This window comes from Mus musculus, chromosome 10, assembly GCF_000001635.26.
Source record: "Mus musculus strain C57BL/6J chromosome 10, GRCm38.p6 C57BL/6J".
NCBI classification, from domain to species: domain Eukaryota; kingdom Metazoa; phylum Chordata; class Mammalia; order Rodentia; family Muridae; genus Mus; species Mus musculus.
In genome coordinates, this window is record NC_000076.6 from 95502197 (window position 1) to 95521431 (window position 19235).

The 19235-nt window shown below is 44.9% G+C and overlaps 1 protein-coding gene and 1 long non-coding RNA gene across 3 annotated transcripts in view; one reads left to right on the top strand and one right to left on the bottom strand.

Annotated features, from left to right (window-relative positions):
* Nucleotides 1-10030: 10030 nt before the first annotated feature.
* Gm46239 lies at nucleotides 10031-12060 on the bottom strand. The gene is made up of 2 exons (XR_001779843.2): nucleotides 12004-12060; nucleotides 10031-10244 (listed from the first exon to the last, which is right to left on the bottom strand). It is a non-coding gene; the product is annotated as a predicted gene, 46239 (long non-coding RNA).
* A 905-nt stretch (nucleotides 12061-12965) lies between these two features.
* Nucleotides 12966-19235, top strand: part of Ube2n (ubiquitin-conjugating enzyme E2N) — a 30497-nt gene continuing 24227 nt past the window's right edge. The window contains exon 1 of one of the 2 annotated variants that reach the window (NM_080560.3): nucleotides 12966-13041. In NM_080560.3, coding sequence (NP_542127.1) covers nucleotides 13012-13041 — 30 coding nt within the window. In that variant the 5' untranslated portion in view covers nucleotides 12966-13011. Of the gene's footprint in view, nucleotides 13042-13294; nucleotides 13582-19235 lie in introns of those variants that run through there. The other variant, XM_006514344.4, reaches the window with a different exon arrangement.

Consider the following 19235-nt stretch of genomic DNA (forward strand, 5'->3'; position numbering starts at 1 on the left):
TTCTCTAAAATTTATGAGCCTATTGGCACCAAATTCAGCTCCAAACCAAATGGATGAATGTGTTTTTCATAATGGATCAATTAAGTTTTCTCAGAGAAGACAAAATGCCAGAGAATTCAAATGAGGGGCCCAGGACTGATATATTTGAAATGAAACCTAGAGAAGCTTTCTCAACCAATGGATCTGATAGATGTAGGAGCTGAAAGGAGAACGTTCCGGGTGTGGCTTTGTCGACTGACTAGGTTAGTCAACAACCTACAGGAGAGGAAAGACTGATAGAGCAGGTTAGAAGTTGTCTGGTAAGGGTGGGAATGGATTCCATTCAGGAGCTGTTGATTTGGGGATTCGCCTGAGACACGCAAGCGGCGATATAATGAAGGTAGAGAGATTTGTTTAGAGAGTAAAGGTTGGGCTAGATAGGAGTATAAAGCCATAGGATTGAGGGCTGGGTATGGAGCTTGGTGCTAGAGCATGCCTGAGACCCTGGGTTTGATGTCTGGCACCACAAAAACATGAATAAAGCTATGAGAATAATGAGTTGGTCAACACATTGACCTCGCTACTCCGGAGACTCCTCCTGCAAGTCTTTAAATGGCTCATGGTTGGTAATCCCTGTGTTCCTGTTCCTCAAACTTCAGACCCACCCACCGGGGTGTTTGATTTGGAACTGAATTCAGTGCCAAGGGGCTCACTCATCCTGGAACGTCTGACCCTCCCCTGGGTATGCTAGCATCGAGCGGAGGAATGTCTTATTGAGATGTAGCTAAAATGGAAGAGGGCTCCAAACAGGGCCAAGGAAATCTAACATATATCACCTAAGAGGCCACCTAGCATGGGAATATCTGAAAAGAGACAGTCCAACAAATAATTGTTAGTATTCCTTCTAGACTCCGCCCAATAGGTAGACCTGTCTTGCTATAAAAGTGGCTCTTTGGCCCCCTGCCCCCTGTTCTCTCCCCCTCCTCTTCTCTGTCTCTGTCTGTACCCCCTTCTCAACTCCCCTTCTCATGCCTCCAAATTATTCTATGCTACACCTGTGCTATGGCTGGTACCTGGAGGGTGGGGTTGGGGACGCCTCATCATGAGCCCACCAAGGCAACCCTTCCAACCTAATTTGCATGGAGGTCAGTAACTTTCTACACTCTGACAGTACATTCAAAAGTTGGGTCTAGTTGAAATATAAATTTTTCCATGCTTCTGAGTTTCATACAGACCGCGAGTTATAGTTTACTTTGCCTTCAAAGTTCGTATGACAAATTGACATTATATTTGCACTTCTGTCTTTTCTTAAGAGCTTAGGAACAATCATGGTGGTGCAAGCCTTTAATCCCAGCACTCAGGAGGCAAAGGCAGATGGATCTCTGTGTTGCGGGAAATATTAAAAATGACCAGCAGGTTTCCCACGCTACTGCCGGCAACTCTCTGCCCTGGCATGTTTCCTGGGCCTCTGCCTCTAAACTAGCCCCATCAGCAACTGACCCTGGCGTTCCCCACGTGATTCGGTTCACTGCCTCAGTGCTGCCCGTACCCTCTCAGCCAAAATCCCCCTGTGGTCGGTGGTCCCACATTACAGTAACCCAGTAAAACAAAACTCTAGAAGCTTATAATTAACAAGTCAGATTTATATATCAATAAATTCTCAATTCACAAGATGCCTACACAATAATTTCAGAGCCAATTGATAATAATACAAGCGGCCCACCTAGATCAGACAACTTATCCCAATTATTCTATCCCTATGTGATATTCATAACTACCCGTGGGTATTTAAAGCCATGCGCGATCAGGATCTTCTTTCTGTCTGTCCGTCTCCATCTTGGCTTCTCCTCCTCTCCTGAGAGACACTCTGTCTCTCTCTGCAACTCTTAGATCTGCTTCCCTTTTCCCTGTCCAATCACAGGCCTCCTGCTGCACTAATATTTTAATGTAATTGGACAGGAAAAATGCTGCTATATCTCTGCATTTGAGGCCACCCTGGTTAAAAAAAGAAAAGAAAAAGAAAAAAGAAAAAAACAAGACAGGAAGGAAGGAGGAAGAGAAAACATGGAAAGAGGAATGTCATCATTTAATGTCTAAATCTAATGATTTCTAGCTTGAAGTTGTATTTGTTAGGATTTATCAGAAAACAGATGATATGCCAAAATTGGGATGTAGTTCTGATATAATTCCAGAAGGTATTCTTCACTGAGGCACTGATGTATGGGTGATTTATAGAATTGGAAAACATAGTATTTATATACCCCAGCTTTGGTTACACTGCTTAGTGTAACTCATTCCTTCATGAACCTCTAGACCTGAAGGTAAAAAAAGAAACAAATGCCAAACCCGTTGAGAGGTGCTGGCACATAGCCAAAGAGCACTGACACCATGAGGTGACCTTGAAGGAGCCACCTGAGACAATAATTACCCTGACTTCTCTGGACTTTCTCTTTCCTACAAATTAAAACTTAGTCCCATAAGACTGTCTCCTGTTTCAGATGCCAACTGGAGACTTAGATAGAACAAATATTTGTGTGTCTTTGTGTGTTATAATCTCAAACCCAACTAGGCAGTCATATTACAAGGTGTATTGGACTTTTTTGGGGGGGGGCATAGTTTTGAGTAAAGTATTTGATAGAAATGACTTTAAAGTATTGAAGTTCTTGTTTTGACTCATGGTTTTATAGGATTTATTTGATGGTTGTTTGGTGCATGCCCCTGGGCACAGCATCATGGTGCTGGGATCCTGTAGAAGAGGAGTATCCACAATGTACAGCAGGCAGAGACAGCATCTGACAATGTGGCAAATAGGAAGAACAAAGCCATATTAGGGAGAGCTGTAGTAGTTAAGTTTACCTTTGTAGCTGATTTTCTTTTTTTTTTTTTTTTTTTTTTTTTTTTAAAGATTTATTATTTATTATATGTAAGTACACTGTAGCTGTCTTCAGACACTCCAGAAGAGGGAGTCAGATCTCATAACGGATGGTTGTGAGCCACCATGTGGTTGCTGGGATTTGAACTCCGGACCTTCGGAAGAGCAGTCGGGTGCTCTTACCTGCTGAGCCATCTCACCAGCCCCTGTAGCTGATTTTCTTTATCTCGTAAATAGGTATGAAAAACCCATGTCCCTAGCAACAGGTTTTAGAGGCAGTTTCTCTTCACAAAATCGTTTTTTTTCAAATCACTTGCTAAGGATGATGGTGGAGGCAGTAAAATGGGCGATATCAAAGAGAACTATCTGGAAACATTCATTTCCAGTCCAAAGTAAGTTAGATTTTTTTTTTAATGCTTAAAAAATATTTTTCAGCTTTTCAAATATAGAATATTTAGAGCATTTGGTTATTCTGTCTGCTTTCTACTTGCAATCATAAAAGGGGGGCAAAATTTAAATGTCAGTCTAGAGGAGAATTAATAAATTATGCTACATCTCAATTATGACTATCAATGCAGCTGTTATCAACATGTAAAGATCACAAATAGAGAAAGAAGAAAGCCTGATTCATCAGAGAATGATCCTGGTGTGGGCTTAAAGGATGATATCCATATGTGTGTGTGTATGAACGTGTGAGTGTGTGTGTACACAGACATGCATAAATGCTGAGTGAAAGATCTAGGCTGGTCATCAGTTATCATTAAGATCCAAGAAGGATTCAGGTGAACTGGTAGAATAGCTTCCCCTTCATGTAGAACATTTAGACTCACTACAGTTTACACCTCTTAATTTTTTTTTAGTAGTTCTCAAAATTTAGAAATAAAAATGAAGTCATTAAATTAGAAGGATAATCATTGTTAATTTTTCAGGATTTTTTCCCCTTGTGGATATGGCCATTAAACAAATGTGCCTCCTTTCTAAAGATCATTTTTCCTGAAAGTCTATTAATCTGTGCTTCATAGTCAGCCTATTGGCTCATAAATAAACAGCATGTGAAAATCCTGCTTGTCACAGCTAGCTGCTTTCACACCCTGCCTCCCCAAAGCAATAAATAGGTAACTTGGGGTCATTTGAGGCAAGGCAAACCTGTTTTGCTCACTAAACTCCTTTTAAAACAGTTGGAATTTACCTAATCCCACTTTTCTAGAAAGCCTTCTGTCACATGACCTTACTCATACGTTCTCTGTCATCCTTCTTTGTCCTTAAGTTATGAGACCAGATGGCTTCACAAGCTTGAAAACATCCACACCCGATGTCGATTGCATGTGTGTGTGTGTGTGTGTGTGTGCGCGCGTGTGTGTGTGCGTGTGTGTGTGCGCGTGTGTGTGTGTGTGTGTGCGTGTGCGTGTGCGTGTGCGTGTGCGTGTGTGTGTGTGTGTGTGTGTGTGTGACTTTTGAATGTCCCTCACACGGGAGGGCTTCTTCTTGACGCTCTTTGTCCTTTCTCTTTAAATTGTCCATTTTGCTTTGCCACCAATGTTAACATCCTTTTCCACATACAACTTCAAAACTAATGGTCTCCCTTTAGTAGCAGAAGCTGAGTGGACGAGGGCCTCCTTGTCAGGTTAGTCAGGACCTTGGGATGACTGAATTGGGAACAGTTTAAGTTAGCTCAGAGGTAACTGCACTTTCTGGCCATCCCTGTCACTCCTATCAGGTAATCAGACATTTCTAAATCTCCCACTGTGTGCAAGAGGGACTGAGGATGTCGAATTTGTACTAGGGCCGCAGTATACACATAGTGGGAAATCTGATAGGAAAAGGTCTTTTCAGTGAAGAGGGACAGATAAGTATTTACACTAACCCCTGTGGAGACTACTAGCTGTATTGGGTCTGACGTCTCTGCACCCTGGGCTGGGCTCTGGGAAACAGGAGGTTAGGTAGCAGGGATCTTTCTCTCAACTTGCCACCAAGCTTGATGACTTGAGTTCCATCTCTGGAGCCCACATGATAGAATGAGGAAGCTAATTCCACAGACTGACGTGCCGTTCTTAAAATTCTGTCCCCTGATCCCTTGCTCACCTAATCCTCATTTTTAAAGCTCTGAGCATTGTTTTATTGATCACATCCTACTTAAAATAAACTCAGCTTGTTTGTTACTTCCTCTGCTGGCTGGATACAGGGATGCAGAGGCCCTCACATCTGAAACACTGCATGCAGATCAGTCTTACCGGGGGATGCCACCATACTTACTTACGTGTCTCACCTCTGAAGTGAGGAAACAAGTCTGAAGTCTGATGACCTCTGTTCCAGAGTGTACTTGATCTTGAGCGTTGTATTCCATACCTACATCTCTGACTGGTGAAGTCCAGAGCAATTGGGAATTGGAAGCTGGGAGCGGTGGTGCATGCCCTTGATCCCAGCCCTTCGGAGGCAAGGCCAGCCTAGTCTACCTAGGGAGTATGGGTTCAGCCAAGACTGTTTCAAATAAGAAAACAAAAAACAAAAAAACCCCAAGGAACTGGGTCAGCTCAATCTAACCTAGCCTTGTTCCTTTTTTTTTTTTTAATTTACTTATTTATTTTTCAAGACAGGGTTTCTTTGTATAGCCCTGGCTGTCCTGGAACTCACTTTACAGACCAGGCTGGCCTCGAACTCAGAAATCCGCCTGCCTCTGCCTCCCAAGTGCTGGGATTAAAGGCGTGCGCCACCACGCCAGCCCGCCTTGTTCCTTTTTTTCTCGTTCCCTTTCTCCATCTTTTTTCTCTTTCCAGTGCCGAGCACGAATCCAGGACCTCGTAAATGGTGGATGACAAACCAATAAATAAATAAATAAATAAATAAATAAATAAATAAATAAATAAATAAATAGAAGGTGAACACTCTCCCATTGAGCTTCCCCACCTAAAGAACAACAACAACAACAAAAACCCAAAAACAACAAATAAACAAACCCACCCCAAAGGCTTCAAAACTCTGTTCGGTCCTTCTAGAACTATATGGGTCATTTCCTGAAGACTGACGCACATGGGGAATGTTTGGGTCCTGAGACAGACTGCTGCTGCTGCTGGGTAAGGAAAGATGCTGGAAGGTGCTGCAATGCAGACTTTGGTGGGGCGTCCTAGGTGGGAGGAAATAATGACCAGGCGGTTTGCGTTGGGCTAGCTGAGTGTACAGTCACCAGGAAGAAGCTCAGAGACACGGAATGTGCGAGACTTCTGGAAACCCGAGAGGGTGGCGCACAGAGGCAGTGGGGAGGCTCTGCTGTTACCTGTTCCTGCAAAGCCTGTTGCCAGAAACTGAGTCACCATCCTCTGGGATTCTCTTTCCATTGAGAACTGGCCCAGAGCATGGAGAGAAATTGGTGTCTTGGAAAACAGAAAGCCTCAACAAAGGCTACTATTATTACCCAGAGCCTCCTGGGACTAATCTCGCATTTCCTTTGTGTATCAGTGGTTCTCACCCTTCCTAGTGCTGTGACCCTCCAATCATAAAATTATTTTTTTTTTGTTGCTACGTCATAATTGTAATTTCGCTACTGTTGTGAAGTGTCATGTAAATTATCTGGGTGGAGTTTTTTGTTTGTTTGGTTTGGTTTGGGGAAGGTGTTGGATTTTGTTGTTGTTGTTGTTTTAGTGGTCTTGGGTGACCCATATTAAAAAGTCAGTTGAAGCTGGGGATCTCGACCCACAGATTGAGAAACCCTGTTGTATACTGAGCCTTTAGGGACTGGTGATGCCCTGGGATGACTCTCCTCACATTCCTTGGGCCCTATGTTGCTCAACCTTCTGTACATGTTTGGCGTCTTACGTTGGAGGCATGAATGTAAGGCAGTAGGCATTTTTCCTTGTCTTGTTTTGTATTCGGCCTTTTCTTCCTCCCCACCCACTGCCTGCCTGAGTCAGTGTACATGAACCCTTCTCTCACAGATACTTCTGTCTTGACCGCCCACAAAACAGTTTCCTTACACTGCCGGAAACAATAAGGGAACTCGAAAACAAATACTGCTGACTGTTGTGAACTGAAACAGGGCTTCTATTAAAGGTGACTGACAGACCATTTTCTAACTGAAATATTCTCTCTCTCTCTCTCTCTCTCTCTCTCTCTCTCTGTCTGTCTGTCTCTCCCCATCCCCTCCCCATTGGGAACTAGTTCTAATGCTTTTGTCTGATTTCAGCTCCCAAAAGCCATACTTCCAGATCCGAGGGTCCCTGCCCCTAACTGGCTTAGATTGATAATAAAAAAATTGCCATACAGCCATACAGAGAGAGGTGAAGAGAGACAGAGAATCTTCATGACAGTGAAGCAGAAAGATGAAATTTAAAGGCCCACCAGCATGTAAGAATCCGGAGCCTAGTCCTCCTAGAGCCACTTCCCCTATAGGGCCTGGGAAAGCAGAGATGGAGTATAGATCTTTTAAAATGTTAACTCAGGAATACTGGAGGCGAGTGTTTGCTAGCCTCTGGGAGATTTAGAAGTGCCCAGCCACTGAGCTAGTCCAGGCATATCAAAATTAGCATACGTGTGTCTTTCATTCTCCACTCCAGAGAGCTTTTGGACCTGTGCAGTATTTGTGACCTGCCAGGAGCCAAAGCCTCCTCCTCCTCTCCCCTTTTACCTCAGAGAAGGGAGAGGTCCCTCCTTGACAGCTATTAAAAACAAGGACATCATGAAATTTGTAGGCAAATGGACAGAGTTAGAAACTATCATTCTGAGTGAGGTAACCCAGACCCAAAAGGATACATGCCTGGTGGTATGCACTCACTTGTGAGTGGACGTGAGCTGTTCTCTTATATGATTGTTGGAGATTTCGACTCAGGTCCCCTTGCTTCCACAGCAGGTGCTCTCACACACTGAGCCATCTGCCCAGACCTCTATCTAAGAAAGGTCTTTTGACCAGTGTACACCCTCGAGGAGAACATTGAGATTCCAGCTTCTTGTCATCTTTAGTTGCTTTTCCAGCAGCACAGTAAACGGTTTCCTCTGTCACATGTTCCCTCCATGATGCTATTTCTCCAGAGGTCCCCAAACAGCAGAACAACAATCCATGGTCTAAACCCTTCCCCTTTCCTCCTCTGCTTTTAGGTTTTTGAGACAGGATCCTATGATATACACACAGACCATGCAGTCCAAGTTCGTCTGGGATTCCTTCTGTCTCAGCTTCCTGTTTTGGAGTTAATGTGAATTCCACCACATCTGGCAAACTTTTCCCAGTTTAAATTATATCAGACATTTTGTAATAGAACCTGGAAACTAACACAAGAGTCCAAAGTTCCCCTTTTATCCTGTGTTCTCTATGTGAGAACTCCATTTCCCTGAAGGAAGGAATGTGTTCCATTGGTTTTATAATTGTCACATTCATTCCTGTTTTGTGGATATAAATAGTATTACTTATTTTTATTTGATTTTTTTGACACAGGGTCTTATGCATCCGAAGCTGGCCTCCAAGTCATTATGTAGCTGAGGATGGTTTTGAACTTCTTTAAAAATATCATTAATATCAAAATATCATTAACTTAGCTAATGTATTTTGTGTAAAGTATTTAATTGAGGGGCTTGCTTACAGCTTCAGGGGGTTAGTCCATTTGTCCATTTCCATTATGGCAGAAAGCATGGCAATAGTTACTAAGATATGGTGCTGGAGTAGTCAAGGCCACACCTCCTAATCCTTCCTAAGCAGTTCCACCAACTGGAAAACAAACATTCAAACATATGAGCCTACAGGTATTAGCATTTTGTCTAGGCTCTGCCCCAGTTACCTGGCAACATCCAGGTGTGCCTGACTCACTATAAGAGGGGCTGCTTGCCCCCTCCACAGTCTCCTGCCTTCTTGCTTCTGCTTTATCCTCTTGCCCCTTCCCCCCTTTCCCTCCATGTGCTCATGGCTGGCCTCAACTCCCCTGCTTTCTCTCTCTGCCTTTCTTTGTCTCTACTACCCTCTCAACTACCCTCCCCATGCCCTGAATAAACTCTCTTCTATACTATACTGTCATGTGGCTGGTCCTTCGGGGGAAGAGATACCCACAGAGCCACTCCTTACCCTACACCTGAGTACAACTCCACCAAACGTATTCCTTCTCTTTTTATAAAACACAACAACAGGGACCAGTCTCATTCAAAACACGTGTGTGTGTGTGTGTGTGTGTGTGTGTGTGTGTGTGTGTGTGTATTTACAGACAGCATGAAGGTCAGAAAACAACTTTTTGTTTTTGCTTTGGTTTTTTGTTTGTTTTGATACTGAGCCCCTCTGTGTATCCCTGGCTGGCCTAGAGCTTACTTTATAAACCTGGCTGTCGTGGAACACCCCGAGATCCATTTACCTCTGGGATTAAATGCAGGCACCAGCACACTCTACTAATATTTTGTTTTTTTTAGCTCTGTTTTGAATATAGTAAATAGGGTTCTAGACTAGCCTTTCTGTATTTGTATGTCTGTGCAGGTGCATGCGGAGGCCAGAGGCCAGCTCAGGACATAGTCCCCCAGGCACTATTAATCCTTTTTTCCCACTAGCCTGGAACCCTCTAAGTGCCCAGCACTGCTTTTACTCCCAGAGCCAGCCATTCCAGATTTCTGGCTACTTGAAATGCTCCTTTTCAAGTTCTCATGACTACTCCTTAGTCTTCATCTCTAATCTAAAAGGAGCTGGGTGGTGGTGGTGGTGGTGGTGGTGGTGGTGGTGATGGTGGTGGTGGTGGTGGTGATGGTGGTGGTGGTGGTGGTGGTGGTGGTGGTGGTGATGGTGGTGGTGGTGGTGGTGATGGTGGTGGTGGTGATGGTGGTGGTGGTGATGGTGGTGGTGGTGGTGATGGTGGTGGTGGTGGTGGTGGTGGTGGTGGTGATGGTGGTGGTGGTGGTGGTGGTGGTGGTGGTGGTGGCTGGAGCGGTGGCTCAGTAGTTAAGAGCTTTGGCTGCTCTTCCAGAGGACCTGAGTTTGGTTCTCATTACTCACAAGGTAGCTCACAAGTGTTTGTAACTCCAATCCCAGGGGATCTTATGTGATCTAACTTCTGTGAGCACTGGGCCTTCACTGTAATGCACATACATAAATAACACACACACACACACACACACACACACACACACACACACACACACAGAAAACTTGTTAAAGGAGCTGGAAACAGGACCTCCCTCATATGCATATCAGTTATCTCATGTGATCTTTTATTATCACAGCCAGCACAAAACCATTCCTGGTATCTTTATTAGGTTTTCTGCAATCACATTTTTCCTTAACGTATTTTCCCTCCCTTCTCATAGCACAGGGCTGGTTCGCAGGCTGTCTCATAGCCCATAGACTCTAACTCATCATGGAGAACATTGCTTTTTCAGCTTGTGGGTTGCGCTTGCAGTGCCTTTGGGGATGGTCAAACGATCCTTTCACAGGGGTTGCCTAAAGCCATTGGAAAACACAGGTATTTACAGTACAATCCATAGCAGTAGCAAAATTCCAGCTATGAGGTAACAACAAAAATCATTTTATGCTGGCAGTGCTGGGAGCCATTGTTAGGTAACGTTAGTTCAAACCTGGGACAAACGGCTGAGGTACCTATCTAATATATCAAAGCAGACCTAGCTGCCAGGTTCTCCCAGCATCCCAAAGCCCCTACCTGTTACAGGACTCTCCTGGCCAAGCTAGCATACCCAGCATCCTACCTTAAACTTCTCCATCCTGGCGGCTGGGCTGCCCTCCCCTGTATAATCCAACCGTTTTGGTTACATGGCCTTTTACGCTTCTCTGGGCTTCCGGGCTGCTGCACCTGGTTCTCCTGTCTCCTTTCCCCTCCCCCTCTCCTCACGTAGCCCAACTCAAGTCTGGTCATGTCCACTCTGGACTTTCCCAGACATCAGTCTGGCTATGCTCTCCCTTTTTTGTTTTTGTTTTTGTTTTTCGAGACAGGGTTTCTCTGTGTAGCCCTGGCTGTCCTGGAACTTACTCTGTAGACCAGGCTCGCCTCGAACTCAGAAATCCACCTGCCTCTGCCTCCCAAGTGCTGGGATTAAAGGTGTGCGCCACCACCACCCAGCTATGCTCTCTCCCTTTTATCTACAGTAACCTTTCTCACCCACTGTACCTAGGACCAGTGGTGTTCCTTTCCTTTTTCCTTTTGTTTCATTCAGGTGGGGCTTGTGGTTTGACAGACATGCCTGGGAAAGGAGCTGAACTATTTTGTTATAACCTTGGACAATGTTAAGTCTATCTAAACAGCAGTCTCGTGAACAGAGCTATGGAGATATGGCTTTGCAGTAATGGGTACTTGTTGCTCTGGCAGAGGACTCACAAGGTGGCTCACAACCTTCCTTAGCTCCAAGTCCAGTGGATCTGACTCCTGAAAGCACCGGCCATAAGTTAGTGTTATCAACTTGATAAGATCTAGAAACACCTCTGGGCCTGCCTGTGGGGACTGTCTTGATTTAATTGATGGATACCCATCTTAATTCTAAACAGGAAAAATGAAGAAAGCTGAACACTAACATGTAAGATTCATTGCTCTCTGTTTCTTTTTTTTTTTTTTTTCTGAGACAGGGTTTCTCTGTGTAGCCCTGGTTGTCCTGGAACTCACTCTGTAGACTAGGCGGGCTTCAAACTCAGAAATCTGCCTGCCTCTGCCTCCCAACTCTATTTCTGATTATGAATTTGATGTGACCAGCTGGGATTGTCTCCCTGTGATGCAACTTGGGGCTAAAATTAACCCTTTTCCTTTAAGTTGCTTTTGGAGGGTGTTTTACCACAGCAACATGAAAAGAAATGGAAACACCCAGCGATCCTTGTGAGACACCTCCACTTTTAGGGCCCTCATTCTATGAGTAATCCAACGCCTTTGGGGATTACAGGCTTTTCTATCCCCTTGAGAAGGCTAGGCTGACTTCAAATTGGCAATTCAGAAGACGAGGCCTAAATCCCTGTTTCTAAGAACTAGGCAAGTCCAGGCCTCAGAAGCTGCCCCACCACCTGGCCTGAAGCAAGGACAGTGGGTCAGCAGTAGTTTCCAGACTTCCTCAGCAACAGTTTTCAGCCACTCATGTCCCCACCACACCCCTAATGTGCTTTAAATCTGAACTGTGAGCTCACTTCCAGGTCTCCATCTTGGAATGAGAGACCCTAGCAAGCTGGACTTCTGCAGAATAAAGCCCTCTCTGCGTTTACATACCGTTTGGGTCTGGGGTATCATTCTTCAGCGAATCATGCATGGACCCTTACACTCTAATCAGATCCTTCTTCTAGTTAGCACGTAAATCTCGATTGCTAGGCTCAACCTTAAGTGGTGGCACAAGCCTAGCTCTACTCAGGGGGCAGAGGCAGGAGAATCACGAGTTCCAAGTCAGCTCGGTGCGTACAGAATAGAGAGCACCAGGCCAGACTTGGTTACATAGGGAGCCCTTTCTCAGGAAAACCAACAACCACAAAGATTAAATATCCTGCAGGATCCAGGCGTTTAGAGGCCGTGCCTTTTGCCTCCTCCCTTGTTCCGAACTCTCTTTTGGGGAGCGCCAGAGAGGCCCCCTTTTTTATGTGAAATTTAAACGTTTAGAAAAAATTTTTTTTGTCGCGGGTGTGTGTGTGGTCCTTGGCAAGCAGCGTTATTCCCAGTTAGAAGCTTTGGTATTGACTTCCGGCCTGTTCGCCACCGAGGAGGAGCGCGCGACCCGCCTGCCCTGTCCGCAGGGAACCGCTGCAGCGCCAGCCCGCCACGCGCACTGCGGACACGCTGAATGAACAAACGGAACGAATGAATGAATGGGCTGCGTCGGGGGCCGGGCCTTTGTTACGTCGCCCCCCGACGCAGGCGTGGTCGCACGTACAGCGCTCGCTCGTGGACGCCGGCCGCCCAGTGTTGCCGATTCTGCCACGGGCCAAGAAGCTCGGCGCCGCCTCGCGCCGCCTCCCCCCAAGTCCCTGCCCCGCCGCGGAGCGTCACTTCCGCCACCCCCGGCTGGGGTTGGGGCGGGGAGCGCGGGGGAGGGGGCCACCAGGTCGGAGGGAAGGCTGTCGGAAGCCCGCGTCCTAGCAGGGACTACATTTCCCGAGGGGCCTCGGCGGAGGTAGCGACAGGCGGGCGCGGCGACGTTCCCCGGAAGTGGAGCCCGGGACTTCCACTCGAGCGTGAGGAGAGCGGAGCCGGAGACAAGAGCAGAGGCCGAACTCGGGATCTGACAAGATGGCCGGGCTGCCCCGCAGGATCATCAAGGTAACCGCCCAGGCGGGCTTCGGGCCACTGGCTCTGCTCCGGCGCGCCGGGCCGCGCGGCCGTCCGCTTCCCTCCGCAGCCTCCGAGAGGCCTCTCTAAGGCATCGCGGAGAAGGGTCCGGCCTCGGCGGCGAGGAAGTCGGGCGCTGAGGAGGGGGCGCCGGGGAGACTTCCGGCCGCCTCTGAACGCCGGACAAGCGGGACGCCCGGGCGGTGCGGCCGCGGCCGGGGAGGCCCTGGCGGCTGCCCGGGAGAGGGCGGGGCTGCGGGCTTCGGGCTCTGGCGCGGGACCGGTGCGGGCCTCGGCGGCTTCTGTTCCTCCGCGGGGCGGGAATCGCGGCGTGGCCTGGACTCTGGGCGCGGGTGGTGGCCCGTGGCCGGCCGCTCTGCCCCGGAGCTCCCTTCTCTTCCTCCGCAGGGGCTCGGGGCTGCGGCAGTCCCGGGTGCGGAATGAATGGACCGACCCCGAGAGCCGGGCGGGGCCGCGGGCCGGGAGAGGCCGCTCCGGGAGGGCCACGGGGTTCTGCCGGCGACAGCACAGGTTGGTCCTGGCTGCCCCGCACCTCCTAGCGACGTCCGGGGCTGGCCGCCCGGTTGCCCTGGCTTCCGCGTTCGCTTCCCGGTGTTTCTGCTGGGTAGCGCTGTGATTGTACTTCGGCTGGCTAACTCTTTGGAGACTGTTCTCTTCTCCGAGGCAAGGGCCTCAAGGGCCTCGGTTATGGGGATGATCTGTGAAACAGTTTGCCTCTCAGCTTTTGTGCGCCTTATTTGAGCGGCCCTGGGGCTCTTTAGGGATACTGAATTTTGATAAATACATAAGGAACCACGGGGGTATAAACCTCGTATCTTGATTTCCTAAAATCTTTACATAACACCATTAAGTCTTCATAGTGTTATAACCCAAGAAAACTAAATTTTTAACATTTTTTGGCATCTGTTTTTTTTTTTAATGTAGGAAATTGGTTAAAAAAATCTTGCACTGCCCAGTTTGCCAGCTAAGTGCTCAAATTGAAGCTTCACTTTGCTTGCTGTAATCCACTGAACATATATTTATAGCATTGTTCCACTCTTCCAAAGTTTTAGGGGAGATTTGTACAAAGTAAGTGGAGGGCCTCTTTGAAGGGTGTGAGACACTGTAGTTCTTCAGGCAGTCACAAATGTCTGTGAGGCTGGGGTGTCATTGACAGAAAGGTGCTTGAATTAGAAAAACAAGCCCTTTCATAGGATAAAAACTCTTACAAAGGAAGAATACATTTTCCACGAGCACTGGAATCTCCTTTTTAAATTTGTTTTATTTATTTATTTATTTACTTATTTATTGGTTTTTCTCTGTGTAGCCCTGGCTGTCCTGGAACTCAGAAATCTGCCTGCCTCTGCCTCCCAAGTGCTTGGACTAAAAGCATGCGTGTGCCACCACTGCCCAGCGAGCACTGGAATCTTAAAACAAATGTTTATTGCTGTGTTATGAATCTTAGAACATTTCCAAGTAGGTTTTTGGGCATTGGAAGATCCCGAATATAGTTTAGTTCTGATATATGCACATAGCCACTAGTGATCATGTAAACCAAGATTCCGTTTGATAAATGGCTGCTTCGCTTCACAGGCCATCAAGTTTTTATTTGTTACTTTGGTTATTGACTAGACATAGCAGAGATTGATAATGAATACAGTTCTGTAAAATGCCCAGTAAACTGAACAGTTGATATTGATACTCTGCAGTAATATGAAGGCCTTGACTGAGAAAATAAACTCTGTGGAATATATTTGTTATAAGCTTACAGAAATGCTTTACAGCAGAAAATTCAAGTGCTCTTCAATTCATTTGGCACCCAATGCTTAAGTATACATTTCCTTTTGCTTATTTAAAACAAGATAGTGGCAAACCCATGCTGTAATATATAATCTTCACTTTATAGTACTTTATTATACTTATTTAATACTAATTGACTTTAATACTTTTAGCTTTAAGGGACTATTTTTTTCCAAACCACTAGGGCAGATTAAGAGATTAGGGTTTTGGTTTTTTGGTTTTTGGTATTCATTTTTTGTATTATCAGTTAAAAAAAATTCTTTTTCTAGTTTTGGGGATTGAGTCGAAAATAAGAGCTTTTGCCAGGCAGTGGTGGCACACACTTTTATAGTCCCAGCACTTGGAAGGCAGAGGCAGGCAGATTTCTGAGTTCGAGGCCAGCCTAGTCTACAAGAGTGAGTTCCAGGACAGCCAGGGCTACACAGAGAAACCCTGTCTCGAAAAACCAAAAAATAAAAACAAACAAACAAACAAAAAAGAGGAAAAGAAAAGAAGAGCTTTTATATGTGCTATTCAACAGAGTAACACCCCAAGCAGAAAACATATTTACATTAAAATTTATTTTGAAAAGTAACTTTAGGCCTGGAGATGTAGTTTGGTAGTGTTTGCCTAGTATGCCTGAAGCCTTGCTGTGTCCATCCTCAACACTGCACGTAAACCAGCCATGGTGGTTGTTTATGTACGTATTTATTGTTTTTTGAGACTGTTTCTCTGTAGCCCTGGCTGCAGTGGAGCTCACTCCGTAGACCTAGCTGGCCTGGAACTCAGAAACTACCTGTCTTTGCTTCTCTGGGATTGAAGGTTTACCTCACCACACCCGACTCAGTCATAGAATCCCAGTGTGATAGAGGCAGGAGGGCTTAGAAGTTAATCATCCAAGGCTGTTTAGTGGAGGCCAGCATGGGAGTGTGAGTGAGACCTTGTTTCAAATAGGTTACGACTAAGCAGGGGGTAGCGGTAGCTTAGGTCACAGATACATACTCTTTTTTATTGGGTTATTTTATTTTTTGGTAGCCTTTGGCTTTCAAAGGATGAACTTTACTGTTGATTATATTAATATTACCTTTTTTTTTTAATGAGACAAGATCTCACTGTGTAACTCAGTTGTCTCTGCATCTGCCTCTGAGTTTTGGGTGTATTCCACCATACCTGGCAGTATTTTATCTTGCAAATACTACATAGTTTGAGTTGGATGGTTTGGTTTGGGCATTTATTAAAATGGTGCTTCCTGCCTCATGGTCCTGTTGGCATTAGTCTATTTGTGAGCAGTAGGTAATGTTATATTTTAAAGATACAGATCATGTTACTGTACTACTAAAAACTACAGTGGTTATCCATCACACAATAAAATTTACAACATTTTGACAACCCCACCCCACCCCAAAGCCCTATATATTTGGAATCAGCTCATCTTTTATATTTGATTGAAGTTATTTTCCTATAGTTACAGTGTTGGCTTTGTTGTCCCTTGGACAATGAATGGTTAAGCTTATTTCCAGTCATGGGGCTTCACTGGTATTTTGTTGTATTGCTCACTTTGCTATTGTAGTGTATTCTTTTTTCACAAGTCCTGTTCTTCTAGAGGTCTACCTTAATTTTAATTGCCTTGTTTCTGTGTCCCCATAATCCCCTCCTTTTCATTGTATAGCACTTAACACTGATTAAAGCTGTAATATGGCTTTGGGTGATCCTGGCATCGCTCATTAAGGCCAAGAGAATCTTTGGTACATATACAATAGACACTGAAATATTAATTGACATGAGATTTATTTGGAAGAAGTCGTCCCCCGTCCCCCCCCATACACACACAAGACAGGGTTTCTCTGTGTAGCCCTGGTTGTCCTGGAACTCACTTTGTAGATCAGGCTGGCCTCGAACTCAGAAATCCACCTGCCTCTGCCTCCCAAGCTGTGGGACTAAAGGCATGTGTTACCACAGCCCTGCTGGAAAGAAGTTTTACAGGAGCTGTGATTTTATATTATAATTTGGCATTGTTGCTGTGTTTAGTAGCATTCACTTGAACCAGCACTGTGTGAAAAGAAATTCTTCTCTTCTTTCTTTGGACTCAGGATTTTATGTAAACCAGACATCAAACTTCATTTGTAGGTGAGAATGGCCTTGGTCTTCCTGCCTCCAAGTGTGCCATTGGACCTAGCTTTATGTGGTGCTAAGGATTGAGCCCAGGACTTTCATTGCTAGGCAAGGACTCTGCCAGCTGCTCTGTCTCCAGCTGTGAAGCATCCTTCTTGTTTTCCTCCTCTAAGTTCATCAAACAACACAGACTAGGACCAAACTGGTCAAAGGCTCTAAAGGGGACATATAGAAGGTAAAGGTCACGCATGTGCCATCAGCATACCACTTCTCCACTACAGACAACCAGTGTTTTATTGTGTGTACTTTCAGAAAGACAAGACCACAGGACTTGTTCCGTGTGTGTGTGTGTTCTGCTTCTTCCCCTACTCATGCAAATAATTGCTATCCTCTCCACCCACCTGGTCAACAGTCAACAGTTTACCTTCAGGATGATTCACTTTATAGAGCTGCCTTGTAGGATTTTAACTAATTGCTTATTGATAGCTTTTAAATTTTGCAGGTTGTGTTATCCAATAGTAACAGTTTTGATAGATTTGTTTATATGGCAATTTTTGTGTATGTGCTGGTGACACTGAGGTTTTTTTAGCTATTACCCCACCCCATCCCTTGCTGCTCTCCTATAAGTTTTTGCTAAGTACCCCAGACTGGCTTCAAACTAAGACCTCGCTTCTGTCTCCTGAATGCTAGGATTACAGAGTATGACCCACCACATTTGACATTTGAATTTTTCTTAGTTTAAAGCTAACAAAGGCTACGAAAAAGTAGCCCCAAAGTGAGAGATTTCTTTTACCCATTTTTATCATAAAGAAGAAGTGGTTTGGGAACAGTTTACTTATTTCAGTTTTATGTTACATTGATATAATACTCACTTTTAGCAGGGTGTGGTGGTGCATGTCTTTGAACCCAGTACTTAGGAGGCAAAGGCCTGGGGACCTTTTCAGTTTGAGGCCACCCTGGATTATAGAGCAAGTTCCAAGATAGACACACCCTCCCCCATTTTTTTAAGCATACACTTGCTTGATCACTTGTGCACATATGGGCTATGGCATACTTAGGGAGTTCAGAGAACTATTTTGGGGAATTCTCTTTGTAGTTGAGTGTTGGGGTAGAGCTAAGGTTGCCAGGTCAATGCTTACTCACTGAGCTATCTCTGATCCTATTTGATTGTTTTGAGACTAGGGTGGTCTTGTACTTGACAGCTTGTTTTAGCTTCCAGTGTGGTGGGATCATAGGCATACCAACAAACTCAAAGAGATATTCTCTTGTGTTTTTAAAATTAGTCATGGACAATAAAATAGTCTGATAAAATAGTAGCTGACTTACTCAAGGAGATAGTTGACTTACTTGATTAAAATCTAGCAAGCTAAGGGGGAGTGATGTCGCTTACCCAATATAATGTTTGTCTAGAGTTTTTAAAAGCCCTGGGTTTGGTGGCCCATGGGCTATATAGTTTAAATACTTGGGAAGTAGATGCAGGAAAATCTTGAACTTCAAGGTTATCCTTTTCTGTTGAGTTCCATCCAGCCTGGAATACATTTTAAAACCAACCAAACAGCCAACCTACTGACTTAGCTTGGACATCCTTTTTACCAATTTTCCTTTCCTATATGGTGAGGGTTTCTGCTTCTCTCCCCTTTCCTCTTCTTTATATTTTATTTCTTTTTGAGTCAGGGCCTTGCTGTGCAAGATGGGTTCTTGCTTGTGTTCCTCCTGTTTGAGCCTCCTAAATGCTGAGATCATGGAAGTGTGTCCTCTCAGCCACATTCTTAGTTCTTTTCTGCTCTGCAACTGTGTAAAGCTTGAGCTCCTGCTAAGCTATAGTCAGCCCATAAAGTACTGTGAAGTGTTGACTCTAGCATCTAATTCTAATTGTTCATACATCTTGCTTTTACAAAGAAAATTGGCTGTTCATATTTGCAAGGTCTTTAATTTTCAGTACTATCATTTGTCTTTCTGGTTGGTTAATTTTAGATAAGTCAATTTGTATTTTCAAAGTATTTACAGATTTAGGAAGTATAACTATTGTAGCTAAGAAAACAAACACGTCACTAATCTAGTAAGACTCTTAAGGATGAGTATCATTCTTCCATAACTGATTTGTCTGCCTTTCTGTCTTCTACTCAAAAGCTGCGCTATGCAGAGGGAATAGTCAGTATAAAGTGTAGAGAAAGTACTGAAATATTAAGTCCAGTAACTGATGTTAACCTTAAAAGTTTTAGGGTTGTTGAAAATCCTGTTTAGTTGCTGTGTTCAGAGAGTTGCCAGTAAGAACTGTTGACTAGCCAGAAATG